The 27,667-nt window shown below is 44.6% G+C and overlaps 1 protein-coding gene across 1 annotated transcript; it reads left to right on the top strand.

Moving 5' to 3' along the window:
* The first annotated feature begins 1,160 nt into the window (after nucleotides 1-1,160).
* Nucleotides 1,161-26,481, top strand: ETFA (electron transfer flavoprotein subunit alpha). The gene is made up of 12 exons (XM_039337612.1): nucleotides 1,161-1,319; nucleotides 7,324-7,473; nucleotides 8,462-8,543; nucleotides 8,672-8,754; nucleotides 10,227-10,326; nucleotides 11,951-12,061; nucleotides 12,213-12,314; nucleotides 14,974-15,042; nucleotides 15,902-15,984; nucleotides 20,549-20,614; nucleotides 24,488-24,568; nucleotides 26,212-26,481. Exons 1-12 carry the CDS (start codon nucleotides 1,269-1,271, stop codon nucleotides 26,245-26,247), a joined length of 1,014 nt encoding a protein of 337 aa, XP_039193546.1. The 5' UTR covers nucleotides 1,161-1,268; the 3' UTR covers nucleotides 26,248-26,481.
* The last annotated feature ends 1,186 nt before the right edge of the window (nucleotides 26,482-27,667 follow it).

The raw sequence follows: 27,667 nt of genomic DNA, 5'->3' as shown, positions 1-27,667 counted from the left end.
TCCATTGTTCCCTGTCTGGCCTTCAGGTGCTTTGGAAAATAGGTTGACCCCCTCCTCTCTGTGACAGCCCTCAAATATTGGACCACTGCTATCATGTCTCCCCTGGTCCTTCTCATCTCTAGATTAGCCATGCCCAGTTCCTGCAACCGTTCTTCGTAGGTTTTGGCCTTCAGTCCGCTAATCATCCTTGTTGCTCTTCTCTGCATTTGTCGACCAATGTCTTCTACAAATGGAGACCCATTCTCTTAGTTCGAAAGGGCTTAAACACTTGTCCTGTTCAAGGTGCCAAGCCTTCTGGATTAGTATAACTGCTTGAGGCTTAAATTACTAATTTAATTTAGTACCATCTGAAATCCAAAAATCTTCATGACTTGTTTAAATAGATCCAGGCACTTTTGCCATGAATTCAGGCTAAGCAGGTAGGCTATTTATGTGGTATTTTTCACAAAATTATACTCAAGTTTTATTCGGAACCAGCTATGTCATAGAAAGACCATGATAAATCTAGATCAAATATTGCAATATCTCCTTGCTATTAAAGGGGAGGAACATTGTACCCATTGCAAAAACGTCAAGCATGTCATAACTACATAAACGGCAGGGTAAGATGGACCGCTGGAAAGGCTAAATTGTGCAAAATCACAGAGCTGGAGAAAACTGCTGAAAACAAGCGGAATAAAATATTTAATGCTAGATGCCATAAAAGCTAGACTGTTGATTGACAGCTGATAGGTTAAAATTGAAAATATTTGGCTTTTTAATACAGAAGGGATTCAGGGCTGGGGAATTCTGGGAATGGAAGTCCAGATATCTTAGAAGTGCCAAGGTTGGGAAACACTGGTTTAAACCAGTTGGTATTATAGATAGGACAACTCCCAGAAGCCCCTAGCGAAAGGGCTTATGGGAGATGAAGTCCAAGCGCTGCGTCCTTCAAGGCGGCGCTAAGGAATAGATGTATTAGGAAAACCTGCCCCGCCCCCATTCTCTGATTGGTCGGTCCGTCAAAAGTCACCACGCCTCTTTGTAGCTCATTTCAAGGGGGATCGACTTGGCGAAAAAAAAAAAAATTGGCGTTCCCGCCTCTTTCGTTGATTGGCTCCCGTCCGCCAATGAGCAGCGCCGCCGCTCTTAAACAGCAATGGCGGACGCGCCACCGCCTCTCGTTCCCCAGAACTCTCGCGAGATGAGACGGGGCGGAGGCGGAGCCGGCGCCTGAGGCCGAGGCCGAGGAAGAGGAGGAAGAAGGCTCGCCGTCGAGGGTGGCCGCCATGACTGCGCTCCGGGGCTTCCTCAGGGCGCAGCGCCTGGGGCGGAGAGCGGTGAGTGCCGGCTGCAGCCGGGGACCCGCCTCCCTACCGGTCAGCCCTGCAGGGTAGGCCGGCCGCACCCCCAAGGGCAAAGGTCACGCGAGGGAATCAAGGCCACTCTTCCCTGGGTGGGAGGGGCTCCTGCGGGCTGGGGACCTTGAAGCTCCTCCCTCTCCTCTGCCGTCCCTGCAGGGTAGGACGTGGCTGGCAATGTCATTTAAAAAGGGGGGCTTTGGGGTGGGGGCTTTGGGGCGGGAACAAACACAGACACGCCCCTCCCAGCTGGAACTCCCCCTCCCCAAATCTTTTGACCTCCTCCTTGCAAAATGTGGGTGCCCCCTCTGGCCCCTTGGCTGCCTAAAGTGGGGTCAGGCAAGGGGTCGCTCTCAGCACCCAGGTCAGGGGTCTTGGGGGCACCCAAAGGGGGGGGGAAATGGCATGGGCCACTTTCACATGCTCCCCCCCCTTTTGGGGGGGGGCATGTGCCCAGGTGTCCCAAAAGTGCTTTTTTTTTTCAAGAGGCAACTGGACTTTCTTGGTTTTTCCTTTGAAGAGGTTTCGCTTCTCATCCAAGAAGCTTCCTCCGCTCTGACTGAAGGCTGAGTCAGAACTGAAGGAGCTTCTTGGATGAGAAGTGAAAGGTCTTCAAAAATAAAACAAAGAAAGTCCAGTTGCCTCTTGGAAAAAAGGCACCTTTGGGACAACCAGGACCTGGATGACTTGACAATCTCCGTAGACATCTGACCAGGTGGCTTCTGATACTGGGGGGGTCAGAATGGGACATGGATCTCGCCCCACCCAAAAAAACCACCCCTCAATCCTCTTTGAAGAACTGCAGCCCTTTGGAGGACCCAGATTGGGGATTTTATGGCTTTGATTTGTTTGATTTGTTTATTTATCTTTCCATAGTTGGATAATGTTCCATCGGGTTATTTTGGGCTCCTATTGAGTTTTCTCTTTATTATTTATGTTCATGTATTTTTATTTATTTGATACACTAGTATACATTTGCTAAACTATACCCTATCCGGTTCTGGAACGGCGTATAAATTTTGAGTGGTGTTTCCTTCCAGAAGGCTCTTGTGGAATGTTCCTGGCCCGTCCCTGGCATGTCAACCTTCATGCTGGTTATTCTGGGCCGGCTTTCATGGCTGGGGAGGGGTGTCAATCGGGCAGGGATGAGCTTTGGGGCGGAATGACCCCGGCCCAGTTTTCAGGTGTCTTCACAGCTCATGGGATAGTCCGCAAAGGAGCTTGCTCTGCCTCTGAAGATGCCAGCCACAGCTGCCCGCAAAACCCTTCAGCTCCAAAGCTCTTCGCTTTGTCGTGGTGTCATTGACAGCGACATCAGAAATGTTGTGATGTTGTCATGCAAAGGACAGAAGTAAGGTGCCTTGGCTGGGTCTTCAATGTGGTATTGTAGCCTTTCTGCAGGTTGCCAGTTTGCGGAAATTGGTTGTGTACCCTCCTGAGATGGTGTTCTTAGAAGGGGGGAAAACAGCTTACCTTTGATACTGAGTTAGAGGCTCCTTTTGAAACAGGTTTTTTTTGCTGATAGCGAGGCGTGAAATTTACAAAACTGGAGAGCATCTGTTAGCTTAAGTCAGACCTAGGACAACAGGCTGTCTGTTGGGCTGTAGAAGTGGAAAAAATTAGGTAGGGCGTCAAGAACAGCAGCCCTGCAGTTGTAGGAATCCAGATGCAAGCATTCCCCTCCTCAAATGTTTATCCTCTGCTTGAGTAGATCTTACAGAGTGTATCTGCTGGACTTTTAAACCGAGATTTCTCAAACGGGGCTTGGTAGATTGCGTGGCAGGTAAACAGCAGGAAAAAACTAAAGTTCCCTCAATACAGTTCATTTTTCTCTCACTAGATCAGGAGTTTGGGGAATTTAAAGGTTTTAAAAATCCCAGCTTTAAGACCCCCCCCTTTCCTGGGAATTAGCTCTATACAGGTGAATAGAGCAATCTTGCTTCCACTGTGCGTTTATACATTTCCAGCAGAGTAGCCATCACTGTGTTACACGGCACTCAAGCTTTAATTAAAAACCCTGCCCTGCCCGTGGATGTTCCCTCTCGCAGTTTGCATTAGTGCCCATGTGCAAAAGCCGGCTAGGCAGGAATGCCAGCCACATCAAAGAGACTCTCTGTAGGGAGGATGAAATAGGGAAGAAGATAGCAGAGCTTGTTGGTGAAGTTTTGCTTGGTGAAGCCATCCTGGGTGGGGAAACTATACATTTTGTACAAGAAAAAATGGTGCAGTGAGAAAATTGTGCTTTCTGGAGAGCTTCTCAGTTAATGGTTGACTGGAAACCCTCCCGCCACTGGACAGGACTCCGTGTTCCCACCTCCTGGCTGGGTTCCTACTAGGTCGGGGGTAGGCAACCTTGGCTCTTTTATGACTCGTGGACTTCAACTCCCAGAATTCCTGAGCCAGCCAGGCTGAGGGGAAAGGGAGAGGTTTCCAAGCTGAGCCATGCTGGCTCAGGAATTCTGGGAGTTGAAGTCCACGAGTCATAAAAGAGCCAGAGCCAAGGTTGCCTACCCCTGGTCTAGACTCTAGGCCTAGGGTAGGGGTCTTCAAACTTGGCCCTTTTATGACTTGTGGACTTCAACTCCCAGAATTCCTGAGCCAGCCATGCTGAGGGGAAAGGGAGAGGTTTCCAAGCTGAGCCAAGCTGGCTCAGGAATTCTGGGAGTTGAAGTCCACGAGTCATAAAAGAGCCGAGGTGGCCTACTCCTGTACTAGGTCAAAAGTGGATCGACTTTCAAAGACAGGAAAGTTGGAATAGGAAAGAGAAGAAACCATCCTTTTCAGAAGACTTTGAACGTATTTTATACGCTCTGCTTTTTAAGGAAGGACTTGGAAAGATATCAAAAAAGACGCTTTTAAAAAAATCTTAAAAACAGAGCCTGGCACGACTGACAACACTACGAATACTGTGTATGGTAGCAAGAATGCTCCTATGAATGCGTAGCCCAGATAAACGTAATCTAAGGCAAACAATAGAGAAGGTATTCAGGGAAAGAGGTTTCAAACAGCTGGTCCAGCTTCTAGATATGATCTGCCTCTTTACACAAAGGTAGAAAAATCACTTCTAGGGGAAATATCTACAGCAGCGGTTCTCAACGTTTGTGTGACGGCGACCCCCGTCACACAAACGTTATGCGCATGCGCGGCGCGGCGGCGGCCCCATGCGCGGCGCCACCCTGGAGGGGAGAAAATGGCGGATCGCCGCCTTTGGCGACCCCTGAAAAGTGGTCGATCGACCCCAAATGGGGTTGCGACCCATAGGTTGAGAACCGCTGATCTACAGGCAATTCTTGACTTACAACCGTTCACTTAGGGATCATTCAAAGTTGCAACTTTGAAGTTGCAAATTTTTTTTTCCACACAAGCGTTGCAGCGTCCCTGTGGTCACACGATTAAAATTCAGACACTTGGCAACTGATTCAGATTTATGACGGTTGCAGCGTCCCCAGGATCATGTTGATCCCCTTTGGTGACTTTCTGACAAGCAAAGTCAATAAGGGAACCAGATTCACTTAACAACCAGGTTACTAACTCATCAACTGCAGTGAATCACCTAACAACTGAGGCAAGGTTGTAAATCGGGGCAACACTTGCTTATCGAAGGTCTCACTTAACAACAGAAACTGTGGGTTCAACTGTGATCTTAAGTTGAGGAGAAGACACGGCTGCAGAAAAGTGGCATTCTACCCTGGGTGTTTATTAATAAATAAGCAACACATCCTCTCCAGCAAAACCTGGATTGACTTTTCAAGTAGTTCTTAGTCCTGCTGGAAAACTTAAGCATCCCAACTTTCAGCAGTTACAGCATATTTCTCTTTGTGACGGGACTATAAATTGAAGCCAATGTGGGCATTTTGCCACAAAGCTATAGATTCGTTCTTCAGGCAGTGACCTGCGGCCTTGTAACTTTTTCTGGAAAATGACGGATGGAGCCTAATCAAAAAATACGTTCTTTTTGATGTACATTGGAAATAAGTCATTTCTTCCCGGTAATTCACTTCAAATGATTTAAAAATCCTTTTACACGTTGGGATGATTTAATACCCTGAAGTTGAAACATGAAGCGCCCTGCAGGAATCGGTGCTGCTCTTCCCACCAATCGGCCTTAAATCACGGATCACGGATCACATCATCCAGAGCGCTTTCATAACTTGGAGATCTTACTGCAATCATTTTTATGTTGAGCTTGTAATGAAGCAACTGTAAAAAAAGTAGTCATGAATTTGCAGTGAACTTTAAGGGGAAAAAAAATCTAATAAATTGGAGAATCGGTTGTTCTAACCAGGGAAATAAACGGTCAAGGAATGTCTTTGGCTTTGCTAATTCGGAGAAGACTGAAGATTTAAACTAAGATGTGTATGTGACACATGACCACAATTAAGAGCCGAGGTGGCGCAGCAGTTAGAGTGCAGTCCTGCAGGCCACTTTAGATGACTGTGTTCAGCAGGTCAGCGGTTCAGATCTCACCGGCTCAAGGTTGACTCAGCCTTCCATCCTTCCGGGGTAGGTAAAATGAGGACCCAGATTGTTGGGGGCAATGTAAATATATATATATATATATATATATATACATTGCTTACTGGTGTACACCGCTTAGAGAGTGCTTGCACTTAAAGCGGTATATAAGTCTCATAAATAAAATAAATAAATAAATAAATTGAGCTCAACATTTCTGTTGCTAATTGAAATTAACTGAATTTTGCCCTGTTTTACGACCTTTCTTGCCACAGTCGTTAAGTGAATAACACAGTCGTGAAGCGAATCTTGCTTCCCCTTCGACTTTGCTTGTCAGAAGATCACAAAAGGGGATCACATGACTCTGGGACACTGCGACTGTCATAAACATGAATCAGTTGCCAAGAGTCTGAATTTTGATCCTGTGTCCATGGCGATGCTGCAACAGCCGTAAATATGAAATACGGTTATAATCTACTCCTAGTGCTGTTGTAACTTTGAACAGCCACTAAATGCACCAGTGTAAGTCAAGGACTATCTTAATAATATTCTTGTCTCTATTGTTACGTGTCCTCCAGTTATTTTTGGCATGGTATTTCATGGATTAAGAGGCACTGTGGCATTGTGGTTAAGGTGATAGATTAGGACCAAGCAAACACAACTTCTGATTGTCTTTTAGGTATGGACAATGCTTAGGTGAATTTTGGCCTGGTGTTTTTCTCCCCTAATAATAATAATAAAGTTGGAAGGGACCTTGGAGGTCATCTAGTCCAACCTCCTGCTCAGGCAGGAAACCCTATACCATTTCAGGCAAATTGTTGGAGCATTCACAGCTTCTGGAGGCAGGTTGTTCTAAGTGTCAGGAAGTTTCTCCTTAGGTTGCTTCTCTCCTTGATTCGTTTCCATCCGTTGCTTCTTGTCCTGCCTTCAGGAGCTTTGGAGAATAGCTTGACTCCCTCTTCTCTGGGGCAGCCCCTGAGATATTGGAACACTGCTATCCTGTCCCCCCTCGTCTTTCTCTTCAATTAAACTAGACATACCCAATTCCAGCAACCGTTCTTTATATGTTTTAGCCTCCAGTCCTCTGATCATCTTTGTTGCTCTTCTCTGTACTCTATCTAGCGTCTCAACATAAATTGGGATGTTGAAAACATTTATGTACTAACTCATACTATTAGCATGGTGGATTATGTTACAGCAACCTTCCATGGTTTATAACCGTAATCACCCTGCAGTGGATTAATTTGGGATGATGGAAATGATGTAAAAGATACCAAAGATATTGGGGTATGGAAAAACCTTCACAAATAGATTCTGGCAGAAAGCAGTAGATCTTGTTTTAAGCTTGTAAATGCTGAGCATACAAGCATCTGTCTAAAAAACAATTGCAGCTATTGATGGGACAAAGCAATAAGTGAATGCTAAAATCTGCAGCGTATCTTATTTGTTCGTGCATTATTTCAGATATTTTTGTGCTAATCAAACTGCTTTTTTTCTCTCTTTCTCCCTTCTTTATCTTCTTTTCCAGATTTTGTTACTTCACCGGTTTCAGAGTACGCTAGTAATTGCTGAACACGCCAACGAGGCCCTGACACCAATTACTTTGAACACCATTACTGCGGCAAAACGACTTGGGGGCGAAGTGTCCTGTTTAGTAGCGGGGACCAGTTGTGAAAAGGTAAAAAAAAAAAAAAAAAAAAAAAAGTGGGTTGACACAGGGAGTTGGTGTTGTTTATAGCTTGCTGGTGAAAACGCTAATTAGTTTTGATGTGAGTTTTTTTCAAAGTTAAGTACAGAAATTTAAAAAAATAATAATGTTGGAGCTGTCTTAAGATATCTGAGTAGGACTGAAAGAATTAAGAATATCCAAGCTCTAATTCAATGTTTTTCAACCTTGAGAACTTCAACTCCCAGAATTCCCTAGCCATCATGGAATTCTGGGAGTTGAAGTCCATGTATCTTAAAGTTGAGATAATGCTCTTAATTACAGTTCTGCATCCCCCATGTAATTATTTTTTCACCAGCATCTAGGCCAGATACAAATGTTTCCCCTAGACCAGGAATAGGCAACCTTGGCTCTTTTATGACTCGTGGACTTCAACTTCCAGAATTCCTGAGCCAGCCATGCTGAGGGGAAAGGGAGAGGTTTCCATACTGAGCCATGCTGGCTCAGGAATTCTGGGAGTTGAAGTCCACGAGTCATAAAAGAGCCAAGGTTGCCCACCCCTGCCCTATATCATAGAGTATAAGCCTAACCCAGGGGTAGGCAACCTTGGCTCTTTGACTCATGGACTTCAACTCCCAGAATTCCTGAGCCAGCCATGCTGAGGGGAAAGGGAGAGGTTCCATGCTGAGTCATGCTGGCTCAGGGATTCTGGGAGTTGAAGTCCACAAGTCATAAAAGAGCCAAGGTTGCCTACCCCTGCCCTAGACCAGTGTTTCTCAACCTTGGCAACTCTTGAGATGTATGGACTTCAGTTCCCAGAATTCCCTAGCTGGCACGGCCGACTGGCTGGAAAACTCTGAGACTTGAAGTCCACCCAAATACTACAATACAAATAATAATCAAACACTGTACAAATAGTAATTGAACATTCCAGTTGTTGGAGACAGCTACGAATTCTGGGAATTGGGGATGACTGACTTCATAGTCTTACTTCTCACAGGTGGCCCAAGAGCTGAGCAAAGTACCTGGAGTTTCCAAGGTGCTTTTTGCCCAACACGATGCATATAAAGGACTTCTGGCTGGTGAGTCATTTTTTTCCCCAGGCGAATTTGGCATTAAGATTCTTTGCAAATTGTCTTCTCCCCCCTCCCTCCCAAAAGAAGAAAAAAAAAATAACATTGCTCCGGCCATTATATTTTTTTTTCTGCAGAGGAGCTGACACCGTTGATTTTGGAAACTCAGAAACAGTTCAGTTACACGCACATCTGTGCCGGAGCATCTGCCTTTGGGAAGGTGAGCATCTTTTAAATTACCCAGGAATCCGTTGCTCTAAAGACATTGAACCACTACAGGGGTCTTCAAACTTGGCCCTTTGATGACTTGTGGACTTCAACTCGTGCCTGGCTGAGGAATTCTGGGAGTTGAAGTCCACAAGTCATCAAAGGGCCAAGTTTGAAGACCCCTGAACCACTACATACAGGTAGTCCCTGAACGTATGACTGTAATTAAATTCTGGCAAATTTGGTCGTAGCCGCTAGACTGTCGTAAAGCAGGTCATTGGGTGACCAGGCCTGATTTTACGACCTTCGAGCAAACTCAGCGGCTGTTGAGCAGACCCCCTGTTCGGTGTGGGGTATATTGTTGCCGAAACCTGACATACACATAGTCCTCGACTTAACAACCATAAGATCTGTTTCTAAGCAAGATGGTTGTTGTGTTTTCCCTCATCTTATGACCTTTCTTGCCACAGTTGTTAAGTGAATCATGCAGTCATTAAACGAATCTGACTTCCCCCGTTGACTTTGCTTGTCGTCATCATAACTTTGGAACTAGGTTGTAAATAAATTTCGGAGGGTCCTTTCTAGTTTTAAATGGTTGTTAAGCAAGCAGCAGTAAGTTAAGGACGACCTGTAAATTTTTGCTGTTGTTAGTTGTGAAGTCGTGTCTGACCCATTGCGACCCAACGGACAACGTTCCTCCAGGTCTTCCTGTCCTCTACCATCTTCTGGAGTCCATTTAAGTTCACGCCTGCTGCTTCAGTGACTCCATCCAGCCACCTCATTCTCTGTCGTCCCATTCTTCTCTTGCCCTCAGTCTTTCCCAGCATTAGGCTCTTTTCCAGTGAGTCCTTCCTTCTCATTAGATGGCCAAAGTATTTGAGTTTCAACTTCAGGATCTGGCCTTCTAAAGAACAGTCGGGGTTGATCTCCTCTAGGACTGACCAGTTCGATCACCTTGCAGTGCAGGGGACTCGCAGGAGTCTTCTCCAGCACCATAGTTCAGAGGCCTCAATTCCTTGGCACTCAGCCTTTCTTATGGTCCAACTTTCACAGCCATGCATTGCAACTGGGAAGACCACGGCCTTGACTATACGTACTTTTGTTGGCAGGGTGATGTCTCTGCTTTTTAGCATGCTGTCTAGATTTGCCATAGCTTTCCTCCCCAGGAGCAAGCGTCTTCTAATTCCTTGGCTGCAGTCCCCATCTGAGGTGATCTTGGAGCCCAGGAAGATAAAATCTGTCACCACCTCCATTTCTTCCCATCTATTTGCCAGGAATTGAGAGGGCCGGATGGCACTCCCAAAATATTGCATGTGCTTTCAATCCATCAACCTTGCCTCGTTTTAATGGAGTTTGTGTCACACCGAAGCCCTAAATATGCTTCTTTAAATGTATCTTTAATTTTCTGGGTAGAGTTCTGAACCGCTGCTTAGTTTTGTCTGGGAGTTGCCGAGTTGTGACTGTCGGTGTATTTTTCATATTTAGAATCTCCTTCCCAGAGTGGCAGCTAAGTTGGATGTTGCTCCTATCTCAGAGGTCACTGAAATCAAGTCAGCCGATACTTTTGTGAGGACTATTTATGCAGGTGAGATTTGCAGGCCTATTCTGGGCTACCTGTGACACACACACACACACACACACACACCCCGAAGTTCAAAAACGGGGAACTGTAGGATCTGGGGAAACAAAAACAATTTTTCCGACACAGCTAATGGGATCCTTCTAAGATTGTTGCTGGGTGTTCTGGGCAACCAGAGGGAGCTTCTTAATTAACCAAATCTGCGTTGCATTCTTGTTAATGCACTTCTGATCAGATTTTGCCAACGCTCAGCCATCCAGCTTGATCCCCTTTCTTTCACGGGGGTGACATTAGTTCGGATTTCAGCAATCCGCAGGGTTATTTTTCTTGGTTAGGAGGACATTGATACCATTATTTGTAATATTTAATTGACTTCCCCTAATTATTGTGCAGCCCAAATACTTGTCTAGCCTCATTACGTTTATCTGATCCCCCTAATGCAATTTGGACCTGGAAACATGAGCTTTTATGTCGTTTTAAATTTGTCACGGCAGACTCCTTTTTCCTTTGGCCAGGACTGTCTTGCCTTGGAGATTGATGGATTGCGTGGAGAGGCTTGAATCCCAGTCTAATAATTTCCCTTTGAAAAATCACTATGCCGGTGTAGCAGTGGCTAATCTCTCTTCCTCCTCCCACCCTCCCTCTTTCCTCCTCTCATTTCTCCTCCTCCCTTCCCCTCCCTCTTCCTCCTCCTCTCCCCCTCTTCGCCTCCTCCCTCTCTCTTTTCTCCTCTTCCTCCTCCTCCTCCTCCTCTCTCCCTCTTCACCTCCTCCCTCCCTCTTTCCTCCTCTTCCTCTTCCTCCTCCTCTCCCCCTCTTCACCTCCTCCCTCCCTCTTTCCTCCTCTTCCTCCTCCTCCTCCTCCTCCTCCTCCTCCTCTCTCCCTCTTCACCTCCTCCCTCCCTCTTTCCTCCTCTCCCTCTTCCTCCTCCTCCTCCTCACCTTTCTCCTCTTCCTCCTCCTACTCCCTTCCCCTCTCCCTCTTCCTCCTCCTCTTCCCTCTTCACCTTCCTCCTGTTCCCTCCCTCCCCCTCTCCCTCCTCTTCCTCCTCTGCCCCTCCTCCTCACCTTTCTCCTCTTCCTCCTCCTCCTCTTCCTCCTCCCCCCCTCCCCCTCTCCCTCTTCTTCCCCCTCTGCCCCCTCTTCACCTTCCTCCTTCTCCTCCCTCCCTCTTTCCTCCTCTCCCTCCTCACCTTTCTCCTCTTCCTCTTCCTCCTCCTCTCCCCCCTCTTCACCTTCCTCCTTCTCCTGCTCCCTCTTCCTCCTCTGCCCCTGCTCTTCACCTTCCTCCTCCTCCTCCTCCTATCTCCATAAGCATTCTGCTTTGTGATTGTGGCTTGCGGGCCCTGTGTTCAGACAGTAGGCTCCTACAACTGCAGGCTCCTGCAAAAATTGCCCGGTTTCATTGTCCCGGATCGGTCGAGCCGTTCAGCTTCACGAGGGAAGGAAAGAATTCTTACCCTAGAGGTGGCTCCTGGAAAAGTGGACACGTCCAACTCTTGAGACGGCTTCTAAACCTTTTAAATTTCGCTCTCTGAAGTAGTTTTATCCCAACAAGAGACAAGCCATGGTCTGGGTGCAGCTGTATTTGACCTTTCCCCCCCCCCGGGTTTTGTGTTGTGTCGTGTCAGGCAACGCACTGTGCACTGTGCAATGCGAGGAGAAGGTCAAGGTGCTTTCTGTCCGGGGGACTTCCTTTGAGGCTGCCCCAATGAGCGGAGGCAGCGCCACTGTCGAAAAAAGTGAGTGGGGTTTTTTTTTGGGGGGGGGGCTTTTGCTTTGGGTTAAAACATCCATTAAAATAAATACTGAAATATTCAGCCTCTCTTAAGTATCAGGATTACTTTTTAATTCATTTGGTGATTAATTAAGGTGTCTTGTTAATATCAACAGTATCCGCCCCTGCACCTGTCGGCCAGTCAGAATGGATTGAGCAGAAGTTGACCAAAAGTGACCGGCCAGAACTTACTAGTGCAAAGGTGGTTGTATCAGGCGGTAAGTAACGATTAATCAAAGTTTATTCAGATTCAAAAGGGAGTCTGTATGCAGGTAGTTCTCGACTTACAGCCATTTAGTGGCCATTCAAATTTACAACGACACTGAAAAAAGTGACTTATGACCATTGCCGGATACCCCTGGTCAGCACACTGCTGGCTCATATCTAAGTGATTGTCCACTCAGAGTCCTAGTGGACAATCCCTTAGATACAACCCAGCTGTGTGCTGCAGCTGCCAAAAAGCCAACACAGTGTTAGGCTGCATTAACAGAGGGATAGAATCAAGATCACGTGAAGTGTTAATACCACTTTACAAGGCCTTGGTAAGGCCACACTTAGAATAACTGCATCCAGTTTTGGTCACCACGATGTAAAAAAGATGTTGAGACTCTAGAAAATGGGCAGAGAAGAGCAACAAAGATGATCAGGGGACTGGAGGCTAAAACATATAAGGAACGGTTGCTGGAATTGGGTATGTCTAGTTTAATGAAGAGAAGGACGAGGGGGGACATGATAGCAGTGCTCCAGTATCTCAGGGGCTGCCCGAAAGAAGAGGGAGTCAAGCTATTCCCCAAAGCGCCTGAAGGCAGGACAAGAAGCAACGGATGGAAACTCATCAAGGAGAGAAGCAACCTAGAACTAAGGAGAAACTTCCTGACAGTTAGAACAATTAACCAGTGGAACCTCCTGCCTCCAGAAGCGGTGAATGCTCCAACACTGGAAGTTTTTAAGAAGAAACTGGAAGGCCATTTGTCTGAAATGGTATAGGGCAGGGGTGTCAAACTCAATTTCATTGAGGGCCGCATCAGCATTGTGGTTGCCCTCAGGGGGCCGGGTGGGTGCGGCCTACTCGGTGGGTGTGGCCTACTGGGTGGGCGTGGATGGAGTGGGTGTGGCCTACTGGGTGGGCGTGGCCAGCTCTACATGGTTCGCGTCAAGGGTGCCTGTGGGGGCCTGGGCAGGAGTGGGACAGATCTGAGAGTCTCTGGCAGAAGGGGGTAGGGCCGGGGAAAGTGCCAAGGCATGGTCCACTGGAGGAGCCTCACTGTTCTTCTCAGGCCATGCCAGGGGGGGCTGGATGGTGGTGCGGGCTGCCCGAAGCCCTGGGCAGCAGAGGTCAAATGCCCAGCCTGGCCCTCGAGCACCCGCGGCACCAAGCCCAGCCCCACTTCCTCAAGGCTGCTGCTCAAGGTTCTCCTGGTCCCTCGCTGTTTCCAGACTGCCTTGTGGAGCTAAGACTGAATGCGTTTCAGCATAGATGGCCACCACAAAATTGTACATTGGCTCCCATCCGGCCTGGGCCAGGGCCAAGGCAGCGGGGGCCGTTCCCTCACTGTTTCCAGGATGGCTTCGCAGGCCACATGAAACCACTTCGTGGGCCACATCCAGCCCCCAGGCCTTGTGTTTGACATGTCTGTTATAGGGTTTCTTTCCTGAGCAGGGGGTTGGACTAGATGACCTCCAAGGTCCCTTCCAACTTTATTATTATTATAATGATGATGTCAAAATTCAGACGCTTGGCAACTGACTCATATTTACAGCGGTTGCGGTGTCCCGGCAGTTGTGTGATCCCCTTTTGTGACCTTCTGACAAGCCAAGTCAAGGGGGAAACCAGAGTCCATTAACGATCATGTTACTAACTTAACGACCGCAGCGTTTCCTTTAGCAATTGTGGCAGGAAAGATCTCAAAAGGGGGCAAAACTCATTGAGCAGCTTAACAACCTAAATTTTGGGCTCAGTTGTGGTCTTAAGCCGAGGACTAGCCGCCTTTAAAAAACGGTGCATCTTGCCAAAACTCAACCAGAGACTGAATAAAGGGAGAACCCCTTTGGAGGTGACATTAATCACTATAAACACCAACCTTTTGACTTAACAATTGGTAAAGAGCTCTAATAAAAGTCTTAATTCCAAAACTGATCTGCTTTTCATTGGTGGGTAGCAAATACTGTAAGGCTGCATTTCAGTCAGGATCTCCACCTTCAAAGCAAGCAGTGAAATGTTGCCCTGCTTTCCTGCTAGAAAATTCTAGCAAAAGGGAGGACGGTCTGCCAAGATTTAAGTCCTGTTTCGACCCTGTGGATTTTGTTTGAGCGGGGATAAGGAAATAAGCCATTAATTCAGAAGCGACACTTACTTGTGAAAATAACCACAACAAACGCCATGCAAATTCTTCGTGTTCCTTTCTGGAGCGCATGGAGAAATGAAATCGGGCAGAAGAACTCGGAGTGTAGAATGCAAGAGTTGAGAGGGACTTAGAGAGCATCTAGTCCTACCCCTGGTCTGATGCAAAGAACCCAACATTTGGAATCAGCTCCCCCCGGAGATTAGGACTGCTCCCAACCTGTTGGTCTTCCGTAAGCTATTTAAGACCTGGCTTTTCCGGCAGGCCTGGGGTTTACAAAACCTTACCCCTGGATGGTTGTTTTTGTATTGTTGTTTTGTTATGTTTTATGTGTTTTTTATTGTTAGCTGCCCCGAGTCCTTCGGGAGTGGGCCGGCTTATAAATTTTAAAAATAAAATAAAATAAAATAAACATCCCTGAGAGATAGCCATCCCACTTTTTTTTTCTTTTGAAAATCTCCAGTGTGAGCGTTCACAAACCCCTAAAGGAATCTATTGGACTTTCATTGAACAGATTTAATTTCCTGTTTTTAAGGGCGAGGCTTGAAGAATGGCGAAAACTTCAAGCTGTTGTACGACCTGGCGGATCAGTTGCATGCTGCAGGTAAAAAGTGCTTTAGTCTTGCTTCTTTAAACAAACCAGGATTCACGTTACGTTGGTGACTGCTAGGTGTAGAGGCCGGTTGAGGGTTGGCCATTGCTAATGAGGCATCAGTTGGTTTGGATGCTGCTTTCTGTGTGGAGTCCTTGGTGCTCTTTGAGCTTGGTTGTTTACCTCCAGATGTTTCATGACCCAACTAGGTAACATCTGTTTGCGATGGCGATCATCATATACTGATGATGTGACCTAGTTGGGCCATGAAAAGTTTGCAAGCAAACAACCAAGTTTAGAGAACCCCACAATTCATGTTTGAGCTAGAGCTATTCTTTACCTGGTCTTTGGAAGCCCTTTAGACCAGTGGTTCTCAACCTTTTTAATGCCGCAACCCCCCAACTGGTCGTAAGTCGAGGACTACTCAACCGGTCGTAAGTCGAGGACTACTCAACTGGTGCAGCACCGTTTGCAGACTGGGATTTTTGGCGGGCTCAGCAGGGCAGAGACAACCTGGACAATTCCTATTGGCTTTTGAAAGCCAATAGAATTAGACTCTATTCAAGAGACTCTATTCTATTGGCTTTCAAAAGCCAATAGAATAAAAGGGAGTAGCACAGCTAAGGAAAAGGGGGGGAAAAATGGCGGACTGCGTTGTTTGGCGACCCCCGTGAAATGGTCGTTCGACGCCAAATGGGGTCCCGACCCACAGATTGAGAACCACTGCTTTAGAACATGAGTCTTGTCAGTCCAGGGCAGCAGCGGGATCCAAAAATGGAAATTGGCCAAATCAAGGAATCTTAACCTCAGGGAAGGGGACCAAGCGATGCATGTTTTTGTCTTCATATCAAACAATCGTTCTTGCTTGTAGTTGGTGCTTCTCGAGCAGCGGTTGATGCCGGCTTTGTCCCCAACGACATGCAAGTTGGACAGACGGGCAAAATTGTAGCACCGGTAAGTTTTGGAAAACGGAGTGGGTTGGGATGTCTGTAAGAGGAAAGAAACGTCGTGGCGTTTCCGTCATAACGGCTATTTGTGATTGTCAGTTGCCTGAAGAAAAGTGGATCTTAATTTGAATGATGGTTGGAGAGGAGTTGTGCCTGTTGATGGATCAGGTGATGTGCCACCCTTGATGTCACCTGGCCGTCTGGGCTCAGTTCCTGCTGGTTGTAGCAGGGTGTCTCTGCGTTTGTGACTGTTTATGTCAGTGTTTTTCATCTTTTAAGATGTGTGGACTTCAACTCCTGGAATTCCCCAGCCAGCATGCATGAATTTGGGGAGCTGCAACCCATCTGCCCTGGCTGGGAAATTATGGGAGTTGAAGTCCATACATTTCTTAGTTTCTCGAGACGTCCAACCTTGGCAATTTTCAAAGCGGTGGACTTTTAACTCCGAAAATTCATGGCTGGCCGGGGAATTCTGAGCGTTGACGTCCACATCTCTTGAGTTGCCAAGGTTGAGAAATAGGCCCTTGGGGGACTATTCTTCGGAACAGGACATTCCGATCTAAACAACACGGGTTGGTTTGTTGACTTGAAGACACTTGTGAAAGAAAAACACCCAATTCAACAGGGATGCTGTTTTTGAAAAGCTTTTATTATAGATGTAAAGCTTAGGGCTTGACTCGGCGCCAGGAAAATAAGTGAGCCTCGGTTTACAACTTGGAGCTGGCATCGTGATCATCAGAGAACCGGGATTGCACTGCTTTATGGATCTGTGTTTTGTTTGCGGAACTGTCACCTGTGGATTAGCTCCCCTTCCAGGCTATTAGCTGGCGAAAAAAATCAGCGGAGATGGAAGGAGAAAGGCCTTATTCATAGCCACACCATCCTGAAGGGTGCTTTGTGTGTGTTTGTGTGTGTGTGTGTGTGTGTTTGTGTCTCACACACTGCTGATGTCAATCCGTCACTCTTTCTAATAGGAAATGGAAGTGGTGAGTAACCAGGTTGATCAGAGAAACAATAGACCCATCTTCAGTGCTCTTGGAAGCAACTGGTTTTTTTTTTTAAAAAAAGATGCATAAAATGCCACGCCAGGGACTAGAAACTGAGCCCTGTGAAGCAAGATTGACAGGAGAGGACCTATTTCTCTTTGAGGTGAGGAATGTGATGGCTTCAAGGACCGGTCAGGCCATCAGGGAGAAGAAGGCCAAGAACGGCTCTCTGCGGTTCTTGGAAGAAGGGAGGGTAGCTAATGATGGTCTTAACCTGAGAGGCAGGAATCTTCCAGGGTCAGGGGGGGAAAAGCCCTAAGAATAAGAGGTCACCAGGGCAGCCAATGATGGGAGTTATAGTCTCCCTTTCACTGAACGTCTTCAGGCAGAAGCTGGAGAGCCATTATCCATCACGGGTGCTTTACAAGTAGACCTCGTCTTATAACCGTTCATTTAGTGACCGTTGGAAATTACAGCGGCATTGAAAAAAATTAACTAAGGACCATTTTCAACGACGCTGAAAAAAAGTAACTTAGGACTCTTTTTCACACGACCATTATAGCATCCCTGCAGTTACGTGATCAAAATCAGGGGCTTGGCAACTGACCCGTATTTACGACGGTTGCAGCGTCCCGGGGGTCACGCAGTCCTCTTTTACGACCTGACAAGCAGAGGGAAGGAGGGGGGGGGAAACCCAGATTCACTTAACAAGCGTGTGACTAAATTAACAGCTGCAGTGGTTCGGTTAACGAACGTGGCAGGGAAGATTGTAAAATGGGGCAAAACTCACTTAACGACGTTGGGTTGGTCGTAAGTCAAGGACTACCTCTTCTTTAGATTTCTACACAGACCCGGAAGCCTCTGTGGGTCCTTCCAACTCTTTGATTCCTATGAAGTGTAAAGAGTTGGGATGCACGTCGTTGCCCCATTTCCTTTGCCCTCAGCTCAGGGAAGACTGAACCAGGAGTCACTTTGGTGTGTGTGTGTGTGTGTGTGTGTGTGTGAGAGAGAGAGAGAGAGAGAATTGCACAGCTGGCTGGAACGTTGACCCAGCTTTGAGTCAAGGGTTTAGTTGCAAACCCCAATTGTTAGATTGCTGGTCAGCACTGAAGCAGTTCTCTGTTGTTGGATGTTTCTGCTCTACTTGCGTTGAATGCCAAGGCGTTTTGCTGAGAGAAAATGTTTTCTAATGTTGGTTTGAACTCCACTAGAAGTTAGTTTGCACTCTTGATGCCCACCTGAATGCTCTCTGGAGGCCTAGATGTATCTTCCAGGTCATTTGGATATTCAGGGGTTGCACAATATGAGTTCAGCCAGCAAGGACAGGATACGCAGTCTCTCTTCTTTCCATCTGGATTTTCCTGCTGGGTGACTTTTAAAAAAAATCAAGATTTAGGTTAAAATGTATTGTTTGCCTTAAAAATTAGTTCACGTTGTTATTAAGACTTCTTTCTAATGCAACTTTTTCTTTTGTTCTTTTGCATATTTTCTTATTTTGCATCCAGGTTTTTGTAGCCAAGTTCAGTTTTTCAAACCAGTGTTTTGAGTTGTGCGTTAGTAACGGATATTGTGGAGAGCAATTTCACACAATAACTTGCATTTTGCACTAAAATTTCTGCAGAGATGCAGATCGCTTCAAAGCTTCTTCTATTTCACCGAGCCCTAACTTTTAAAATGTACAGTGAATCTCACTGTATCGGGTTATTTTTAATCACCAGACTACCCACACCCCCCCACCCCGTAAATTGGTACTGTTGATTAAAAAATTTTTGGGGGGAGGATTTGGTTTCGATTAAGAGATTGTTTATGCCTTTTGAAAGCTTTTAAGGTACAACTTCAAAGCATTGTTTTGTCCTGTTATCCAGGACAAAATTTTTAAGACTCTTTCCCCACCCTGTGAATAAGTTTTAAGACCGACAGCCTTGTTCGGGCTGCATTATCCGACAACGGCTTTTAAGTCCAAGAGTTCTCAAATTGATGCTCTGCTCCTTGGGGATTGGTGCAGAAACATTAAATTGTACTAAAATATTCATATGAGAGTGCATTTAGCTGAAAGCAATTGATGTGTGTCTCCCAGGAGAACAAAGCAAAAAAAAAAAAAAAGCCTTAAAACTGCAGGGCCCTGCACTCAAGCGAACACCCCAGGCAGGCGTCATCACGTGTCCCAGCTGATCAAAGGCCCTCTAAGTTCTTAAAGTGCAAAGTATTAGGGATGAAAAATGCTTGACCAAGTGGGCTCTTTAGGAACAAGAAATTACTCTGTGATTGGGATCGTATGACGTCAGTACAGTATTGAAAATAAAATATTTGTAACTCAGGGTTGAACTGTGGGATCCTTGGTGCTCTCCGACCTTGGTGGTTTTCTTGCGGACATTTCATTACCAAACTAGGTAACATCCTCAGGGCTAGAAGAAAGTTGGGTTTGCAGGGAAGAGGAGGAGGAGGAGGATTGTGGGGTCCTTGGTGCTCTCTGAGCTTGGTGGGTTTTTTTTTGCAAACATCTCATGACCCAGCCAGGTAACATCCTCAGGGTTAGGAGTGAGTGGGGTTTGCAAAGAGGAGGACAATTGTGGCGTGTTTCTGAATTTCGTTGTTTGTTTGCAGATGTTTCATTACCCAACTAAGTAACCAGTGCAGGTGAGAGTGGTGGTTTGGGATTTGCTCCCTGTTAATTACCTAGCATAGAGACCTAGAAATAAACCACATTTCACCCATTCAACCAAAATAACAGAACAGAGAAACAAAAAGATCGGAACACATCCTCTCTGGCACCTTACACCCAGATAAGCAGAGATTAACACCAGACAAACAATGGAGCAGAAAGCAATACCCAAATTAAGGAACTACCAAGGAGAAAATCACACTCTCCCTACACTCGCAGGGCACACTTTATATATAAGCAGGAGGCAAACCGCACACTCATCGCACTGATGATGTTACCTGGTTGGGTAATAAAAAACCACCCAGCTCAGAGAGCACCAAGGACCCCACAATATTGAAAAAGAAGGAAAAAAAATTACAGCTAAATTGCTTTTAATCAATTTTCTGCATGGCAACCTGAGCTTTTTCCATCTCTTTCTCCCCTCTCCTGTTACATCTGCCTGGAAAATCTGTTCTGATTTGGTTTGTCTCCAGATCAGAGACGTATTCTGATTCGGGAACAAATCACCCCAAACCAGCTGTTCTAGGCATAGAACAGCTGGTGCACAGGCCACTTTGCAAACCCTATTTGGAAGCAATCCCACGCACCAGGGAATAAGCAATAAGTAATCAGCACAGTTTCTTACTATAGGATTGTGCTGAAAGCTTCCAGCAAACAAATTTGTTGCTGTGTTGTTCCATGACTTTACTAAATATGCAGCTGAACGATGTGACACACATTTTAAGGATGTTCACATTTGTTCAGAAAATTTGCCCTAGAAGTACTGTATGGATCACAAACGTGGATACGCAACCTAGCTTCTTCCCAATGCTGACTCTGAAATTGGAGGTAGATAGCCAACATAATACTTCTGCAGTATTTTGCAGATTTTTTTCCCCACAAGCTTAAATGTTTTTAAAATATTGTGTTTTTTTCCCATACAGGAATTATATATCGCTGTAGGAATATCTGGAGCCATTCAGCATCTAGCTGGAATGAAAGACAGTAAGGTACAGTACAAGATTTCTGTGTGTTGCTACGAGGAGTTGATAGTTTCTGCTTTCAAAATGGGTTTTTGTCGTAGTTGTTACTGACAACGCAAAATCTAAAGGAGCGCAGACGAATTCTATTCCGAAAATAGTTACAAATACTCAAAGCAGTTCATAGGCAAACACATTAATAGAGCCTATCCTTTTAAGTCCTTGATTGCCAAACCTGGAACCTTTAGTGAGAAACAAACTTGAGTTTTTAATGTGAAAATAAAAGTAGAATCCATAGACTTGTTTCATTTTCATATATTTCAGACTGTGAGGCATGAATTCATGCATGACGATGTACAATCTGAATTATGGATTTACTATTGCACAAAGTAAAAAGCGTCTTTGAATATTCCACAGTTTATTCACTCAGATGGAAACCTATTATAAAATGATAAAAGCTTTAAAAACTTAACTCATTAGTACCCATGTTAACATGAGTTGGCTTCTGATCCAACCTGACTTGTGCCAATGAAAAAAATGTACTGTTTTTTTAAAAAATTATTGCCTTTTTAGGCAGCAATTTCAAAAGGTGATTCTCTCCCACCCACCCGTTTCCCTTGAAGCTATATAAAAGTATATAAGGCTGTATAAAACTATCAAGAAGTGGTGTGTTTATCTAAAATATTCTTTTTTTCCACACTCCTTTTTCTCTTTGAAATAATGAGGAATCAGATTCTTCCCCCCCAAACACACACATTTTCTTGCAGAAATACTTTTAAGGAGCCCCGAATTAGCACAACAGAATGCTATTATTTCCTGTTTGATTTAAATAGCAATATTTAAGTAGCAAACTATTGCTCATTCAGGACACATTTCAATATAACAACCTTTGAAGGAGATTGTTTAGTACAACAGTTCAAGTAGTTACTCTTCAAAGTTATAAGGGCACTGAAAAAATGTGACTTAGGACCCTTTTTCATAGTTACGACCTTTGCAGCATCCTCATGATCACGTGATCAAAATTGGGATGTTTGGCAACTGACTCATACTTACGACAGTCGCAGTTTCCTGGGATCATGTGATCTCCTTTTGTGACCTTCTGATAAGCAAATTGGGGAAGCCAGATTCACTTAATAACCGTGTTAACTAACTTAACAGCTGCAGTGATTCACTTAACAACTGTGGCAGGAAAGGTTGTAAAATGGGGCAAGATTCACTTAACAGCTGTCTTGCCTAGCAACAGAAATTTTGGGATTGTGGTCGTAAAATGAGGACTATCTGTAACATTCCAGTGCATTTTACTTGTGGATTATTCCCAATGCATCTGTTCCCAGGAATCTAAATGCGGAAATATTTAAACGTAATCCTACGTTTACCTGAGATTAAACATCGCTGAATAAAATCCACTTCTGAGTGGACCAGGGTTTCCTTGAAAATTGATCCTGCTCTAAAATTGGCAAATAAAAAGATCTGAAATTCATATCCTCTTTTTCCTCAAAGTGATATTAGCTAAAAGCTACCAATATATTTTATTAAATTGTAAAAATGGAACGAGCATTTTAAGTATTAGGTGCTGAAATAGTAAATGCTTCAGTTTGATAGAGATGTGTGATTTAGATTAAGCCGCACGCAGTAAAAGTAATAAGCGATCCAGATATGGTAATAAAGGTGTAGGACAGGGGTAGTCAACCTTGGCTCTTTTATGACTCGTGGACGTTCAACTTCCAGAATTCCTGAGCCAGCATAAAAGAGTCATAAAAGAGCCAAGGTTGACTACCCTTGGTGTAGGACATGCGGTGGTGTAAATTCCATTCCAAAATGGAGGCACTTGTATCAGTAACGATAAATTGATTTGTGTCAATAAAGTCGAGCCGTTTCAAAGTGTATGAAGCGATTCTATCAACTCCCTCTTATTTTAGATTTTTGCAAGAGTTCCGGTTATAGGAGAACATTTTAGTTTTTACTAAACTTTTAGTCCATGTCTTTGGCAGTGAACAGAAAAATCAGCTTGACTTGAATTGATTTGGGCTCAGAAGTTGACTTCAACTTCTAGTTCATTAATTCAAATGATTGACTAGACTGGATCAAATTATTATCGGTTTTTATGCTGTCAATGCTATGCTGTTAGTCTGATATCTATTTAGATGGCTATTTAAACTCTTTAACACAGATTTTCTAGAACCCAAACTTTTATTTCACTTCAATTTGACCTGTGCTCTTACCTCTGTGCTTAGAAAATTTAAAAGAGACTGTCTTTACTCAAACAAATAATGTTTATTTAAAAGGGTTTGAAAAGAACTCTCTGTAATCACATTAGCTGTCTCTTCAGTGGCTTTTCCCCCACGCTAGGAAATATCAGCCATTATGAAGAATTTTGTAGGGAATCCCCTAGAGTGTTCTGCAAGTAAAATGTATTATTTACTTCACTTACAAGAGTAGAAAATGGGTTTTGTAGAGGGTGGACCCCTCCCTCCCTTATCTTATGGATGCTAGGCTAAATAGACCATGATAGTGGTCTGTCAACCTTGTCATCTTTAAGAGGGGTAGATTTCAATTCCCAAAATTCCCTAGCCATCATGGCTAACTGGGGAATTCTGGGAATTGAAGATCTCTCTTAAAATTACAAAGTTTGGCAAAAACTGGCAGCAGATCATCTGTAGCTCTGAGTTTGCAATTTTTACAACTTCTGAGTGGAGTTACTCATTGTGGTCAATTTCTAAGCTTTAGCTCCTTAGACCAGTGGTTCTCAACCTTTTTAATGCTGCGACCCCAACCGGTCGTAAGTCGAGGACTACTCAACTGGTGCAGCACCGTTTGCAGAATGGGATTTTTGGCGGGCTCAGCAGGGCAGAGACAGCCTGGACAATTCCTATTGGCTTTTGAAAGCCAATATAATTAGAATTTATTCAAGAGAGTCTATTCTATTGGCTGTCAAAAGCCAATAGAATAAAAGGGAGTAGCACAGCTAAGGAAAAGGGGGGGGGGGAAATGGCGGACTGCGTTGTTTGGCGACCCCCGTGAAATGGTCGTTCGACCCCAAATGGAGTCCCGACCCACAGGTTGAGAACCACTGCCTTAGACCATAATTTGGGATATGTATATAAGTCAGGCATTAGGAACACCCCCCCGAAAATCTATTCGTTACTATTAAGCTGAGCAATTTGGATTTATTTATGTATTTATTTTTGGATGCTTGCAATATACCCCCACTAGGATCAAAGTGAAAAGTCAAGACAAGTCTACAATGCAGAGGTTCTTGCTTCAAGGATAATAGGTCTCCCCCTGGGCTTCAGAGAAAGTAGCACACAAGCCAGAACTTTTTGACATTCACCTACATGGGCATTCATGAGAAAAGGTTTTGCCTTCACTTAATTTTTGAACTTCCGCTTCGTGAACAGTGGAAGAGAACTCCTTTTGGGTCAGCTGTTGTATTTCTGCCAATAGCAGCAAAGCCATGCATAATAACGGTAGCGTCTATAGCAGCGGTTCTCCACCTGTGGGTCGGGACCCCATTTGGGGTCGAACGACCATTTCACGGGGGTCGCCAAACAACGCAGTCCACCATTTTTTCCCCCTTTTCCTTAGCTGTGCTACTCTCTTTTATTCTATCGGCTTTTGAAAGCCAATAGAATAGACTCTCTTGAATAGAGTCTAATTCTATTGGCTTTCAAAAGCCAATAGGAATTGTCCAGGCTGTCTCTGCCCTGCTGAGCCCGCCAAAAGCCCCATTCTGCAAACGGTGCTGCACCAGTTGAATAGTCCTCGACTTACGACCGGTTGAGCAGTCCTCGACTTACGACCGGTTGGGGGTCGCGGCATTAAAAAGGTTGAGAACCACTGGTCTAGAGACTACCCAGTAAATAACCCGTTTTCTCTAAATTGCCCCATTTCGTTCTTTTACAGACCATAGTCGCTATCAACAAAGACCCTGAAGCGCCCATATTCCAAGTTGCAGATTATGGCATAGTAGCTGACCTGTTCAAGGTGAGTCTTGCTTGCAGAGGAACCAACCTGAGCATGTTCTTCTTCTTGACAGTAAGGGTGGAAGTTGAATTAGACTTTGAACCTGACTTTGAGGCATTTAGTCTTCTTTTTTCGGCATGGAACTTCTCGTCTCTGTGTACAGCAGGGGTCTTCATACTTGGCCCTTTGATGACTCATGGACTTCAACTCCCAGAATTCCTCAGCCAGCCACACTAGCTGAGGAATTCTGGGAGTTGAGGTCCACAAGTCATCAAAGGGCCAAGTTTGAAGACCCCTGGTCTACAGCACTGGATTTCCTGACCCTTAATATTTCAAGCCATAGAAAGCTTCATCCACCAAACGTTATCAATTTTTGACTTCCAATTTTGATAGCAGGCACACGTGTAAATACAATTGACTTCTGACGAACCCAATCTATTGCACGCTAGACTGCATTCTTTTTCAAGAATATGAAGATGTATCTCGGTACAAGTGCAAGAGACCAAGTTGGATGAGATTGCTATAAAACATGATTGTTGAAGACTTGGAAAAGCTCTCACCCAGAGTATCTGCCAACAGTTAGGGAATTGATTGATTGATATTATTAGGAGGTATCGCCCTCATCAGCTTTTTAAAGACTGGCCTGCAAGGAAGCAAGAGATTACCTATATATGCTCTTATAGCACGTTATTGTGGGATCCTTGGTGGTTTCTGAAGTTGATCGTTTTTTTCAGACATTTCGTGACCCAACTAGGGAACATCATCAAAGCGTTGCACTGTCAAGATGGCAGCCACAGTGATGTGATGGCCACTCCGCCTGATGGCATGCAACATGCATAAAAAGTTGCTTTGGGTTTACCACTGTGGCCTCCATCTTGCTTCCCCCCCCATTATGCCTTGCAGACCCTCCCCACAAGGAGAGAAGACAGACTGAATTTAATGCTGTTTCTTGGTGATTGCCTGCCAGCTTGGCAGTAAACACAGGCCTTTTAATAAGCTGGAGACAAAGTGACATTCGGAAGAAACAAGATGTAGACAATTTCCTTAATAAATTTTGTACGACCACATTATTTCCACTTAATGGAAATGTAGCTCTCTTAAATAATTGAGAGGCTATATTCATCAGACGGTGAGTTCAGCTGGGATCTCTCCAAGTGAGGGCCTCCTTAACGTCGTCTAGAAAGATAAAGGTAATGGATATTTTACACAAGCAGTTTGCACAAGAGCTCAGGTGTAACCGGTAAGGAATATGCCTCCTGTTCTCATCCTTCGACACTCTTTGGATGACAACAAGGAATCACCTAGCTGCCTGGGAGTTTAGCCTTGGCAGTTCCACCATCAGGGGCCATTCCTTGGCACCAATTTCTACAAATAGTGGGGTTTTTTTTCCAGTTGACTGCTTTCAAAAGTTAAAATCTTTGTTTAAAATAGCTTCCTGTGGTCAAAAAAATGAAAAACTGAAACTGAAATATATCAGCATGTTAGTTGATTGGCAGTCCAGGTTTACACATCTTGTAAGTTTGTTTTTTAAAAACTGAATTCAAATGTTTAGTTGCTTCCAATGTTGATAAATTAACATCTCTTTTACATTGATTAGAGTTGGATAAACATCTATTGCCTATTGTTATTTGGCTGATAGTAAGCTTGTTTTGTGTTGCTTCCAGGTTGTTCCCGAGCTGACGACAGCATTAAAAAAATGAAAGCTACTCCATGTTTCGGAAGGAATGAGCATCTCTTCGACGAGAGAAATTATTTTTAAGCAGTTTAAATTATGTTTTATCAAACCAGAAATGTAAAAATTGCCCAAAAAGTGCCAATAACGATCTTGCAATACACCAATTTTAGCCCTTTTCATTTCCATTTGGCTTCGTTATTTTCTGAACTCTTTTTTCTAATTCTCTAATAAACATACATCTGCTGTCTTTTGTATTATATCAGGCTGTGGAAATTCTTTGTATTATTCTACAGTGTGATCATTAAGAATTGATATTGACTTAATAATTGAGTCGGAAGGGACTTTGGAGGTCTTCTAGTCCAACCCCCTGCTCAGGCAGGAAACCCTATGCCATTTCAGACAGATGGTTGTCCAGTCTCTTCTTAAAAACCTCCAGTGTTGGAGCATTCATAAGTTCTGGAGTCAGGTTGTTCTAATTGTTCTGTCAGGAAATTTCTCCTTAATTCCTGGTTGCTTCTCTTTTTGATTAGTTTCCATCCATTTCTTCTTGTCCTGTTTTGGAGAATAGCTTGACTCCCTCTTCTTTGTGGCAGCCCCTGAGATGTTGGAACACTGCATTATGTCACCCTAATCCTTCTCTTCATTAAACTAGACATATCCAATTCCTGCAACTTTACTTACCAAAGGAAGGGGGCTATGGCACAATGGGGCGGGGGGGAGGGCGAGAACTAGCATGTATGGAGTTTCAAAGGATCCAAAATCAACCTATGAATGGCCTGTTTTGGGGTCTACTACCAGTTACCATTGGCAGTAGATTTATGCCCAGGTTTCTGAGTGTAAATGGATTTTTGGAGGTAGACATTTCTCCATTGTGATCTCAATTTGGGAGGTACAATGTTCTAAACCCCTCTAATTAGAGTTTCTGGGAATTAAACAGCTCTTACAATTATTTAGACAAATGTTATGGCCGAAGTTACTCCATGTGGAAACGACTGATCGTTTTTGAAATTCATACACATGAGAGCCAAGATAATGTGAGCGTACCTGAGCCTATCATGGAAATGAAGAAAAAAAAATAGCAATAGCACTTAGACTTACATACTGCTTCACAGTGCTTGACAGCTCCCTCTAAGGCAGTGTTTCCCAAACTTGACAATTTTAAGGCATGTGGACTTCAACTCCCAGAATTCCACAGCCAGCAATGCTGGGAGTTGAAGTCCACATGCCTTAAAATTGTCAAGTTTGGGAAACACTGCTCTAAGGCAGCAGTTTACGGAGTCAGCATATTTACCTCCAACATTCTGGGTCATTTTACTGACCTCGGAAGGATGGAAGGCTGAGTCAACCTTGAGCTGCTCAGGATCGAACTGCCGAATTGCTGGCAGTCAGCAGAAGTAGCTTCTTTTAATTAATTCTTTAAACTAAAAGTTTCATGTTCAAAATAT

The sequence above is a fragment of the Crotalus tigris genome, unplaced genomic scaffold (genome assembly GCF_016545835.1).
Source record: "Crotalus tigris isolate CLP2741 ecotype Arizona unplaced genomic scaffold, ASM1654583v1 scf7180000017683.1919423, whole genome shotgun sequence".
NCBI classification, from domain to species: domain Eukaryota; kingdom Metazoa; phylum Chordata; class Lepidosauria; order Squamata; family Viperidae; genus Crotalus; species Crotalus tigris.
The sequence above is the reverse complement of the archived record's forward strand: the minus strand, read 5'-3'. Positions and strand labels throughout refer to the sequence as shown.

Excerpts from the sequence above, each read along its gene's own strand:
- ETFA (XM_039337612.1), top strand. The coding sequence starts at position 1,269 with ATGACTGCGCTCCGGGGCTTCCTCAGGGCGCAGCGCCTGGGGCGGAGA. Across the intron at positions 8,544-8,671 it reads ATATAAAGGACTTCTGGCTG|AGGAGCTGACACCGTTGATT; the intron begins GTGAGTCATTTT and ends TTTTTTCTGCAG. Across the intron at positions 24,569-26,211 it reads TAGTAGCTGACCTGTTCAAG|GTTGTTCCCGAGCTGACGAC; the intron begins GTGAGTCTTGCT and ends TGTTGCTTCCAG.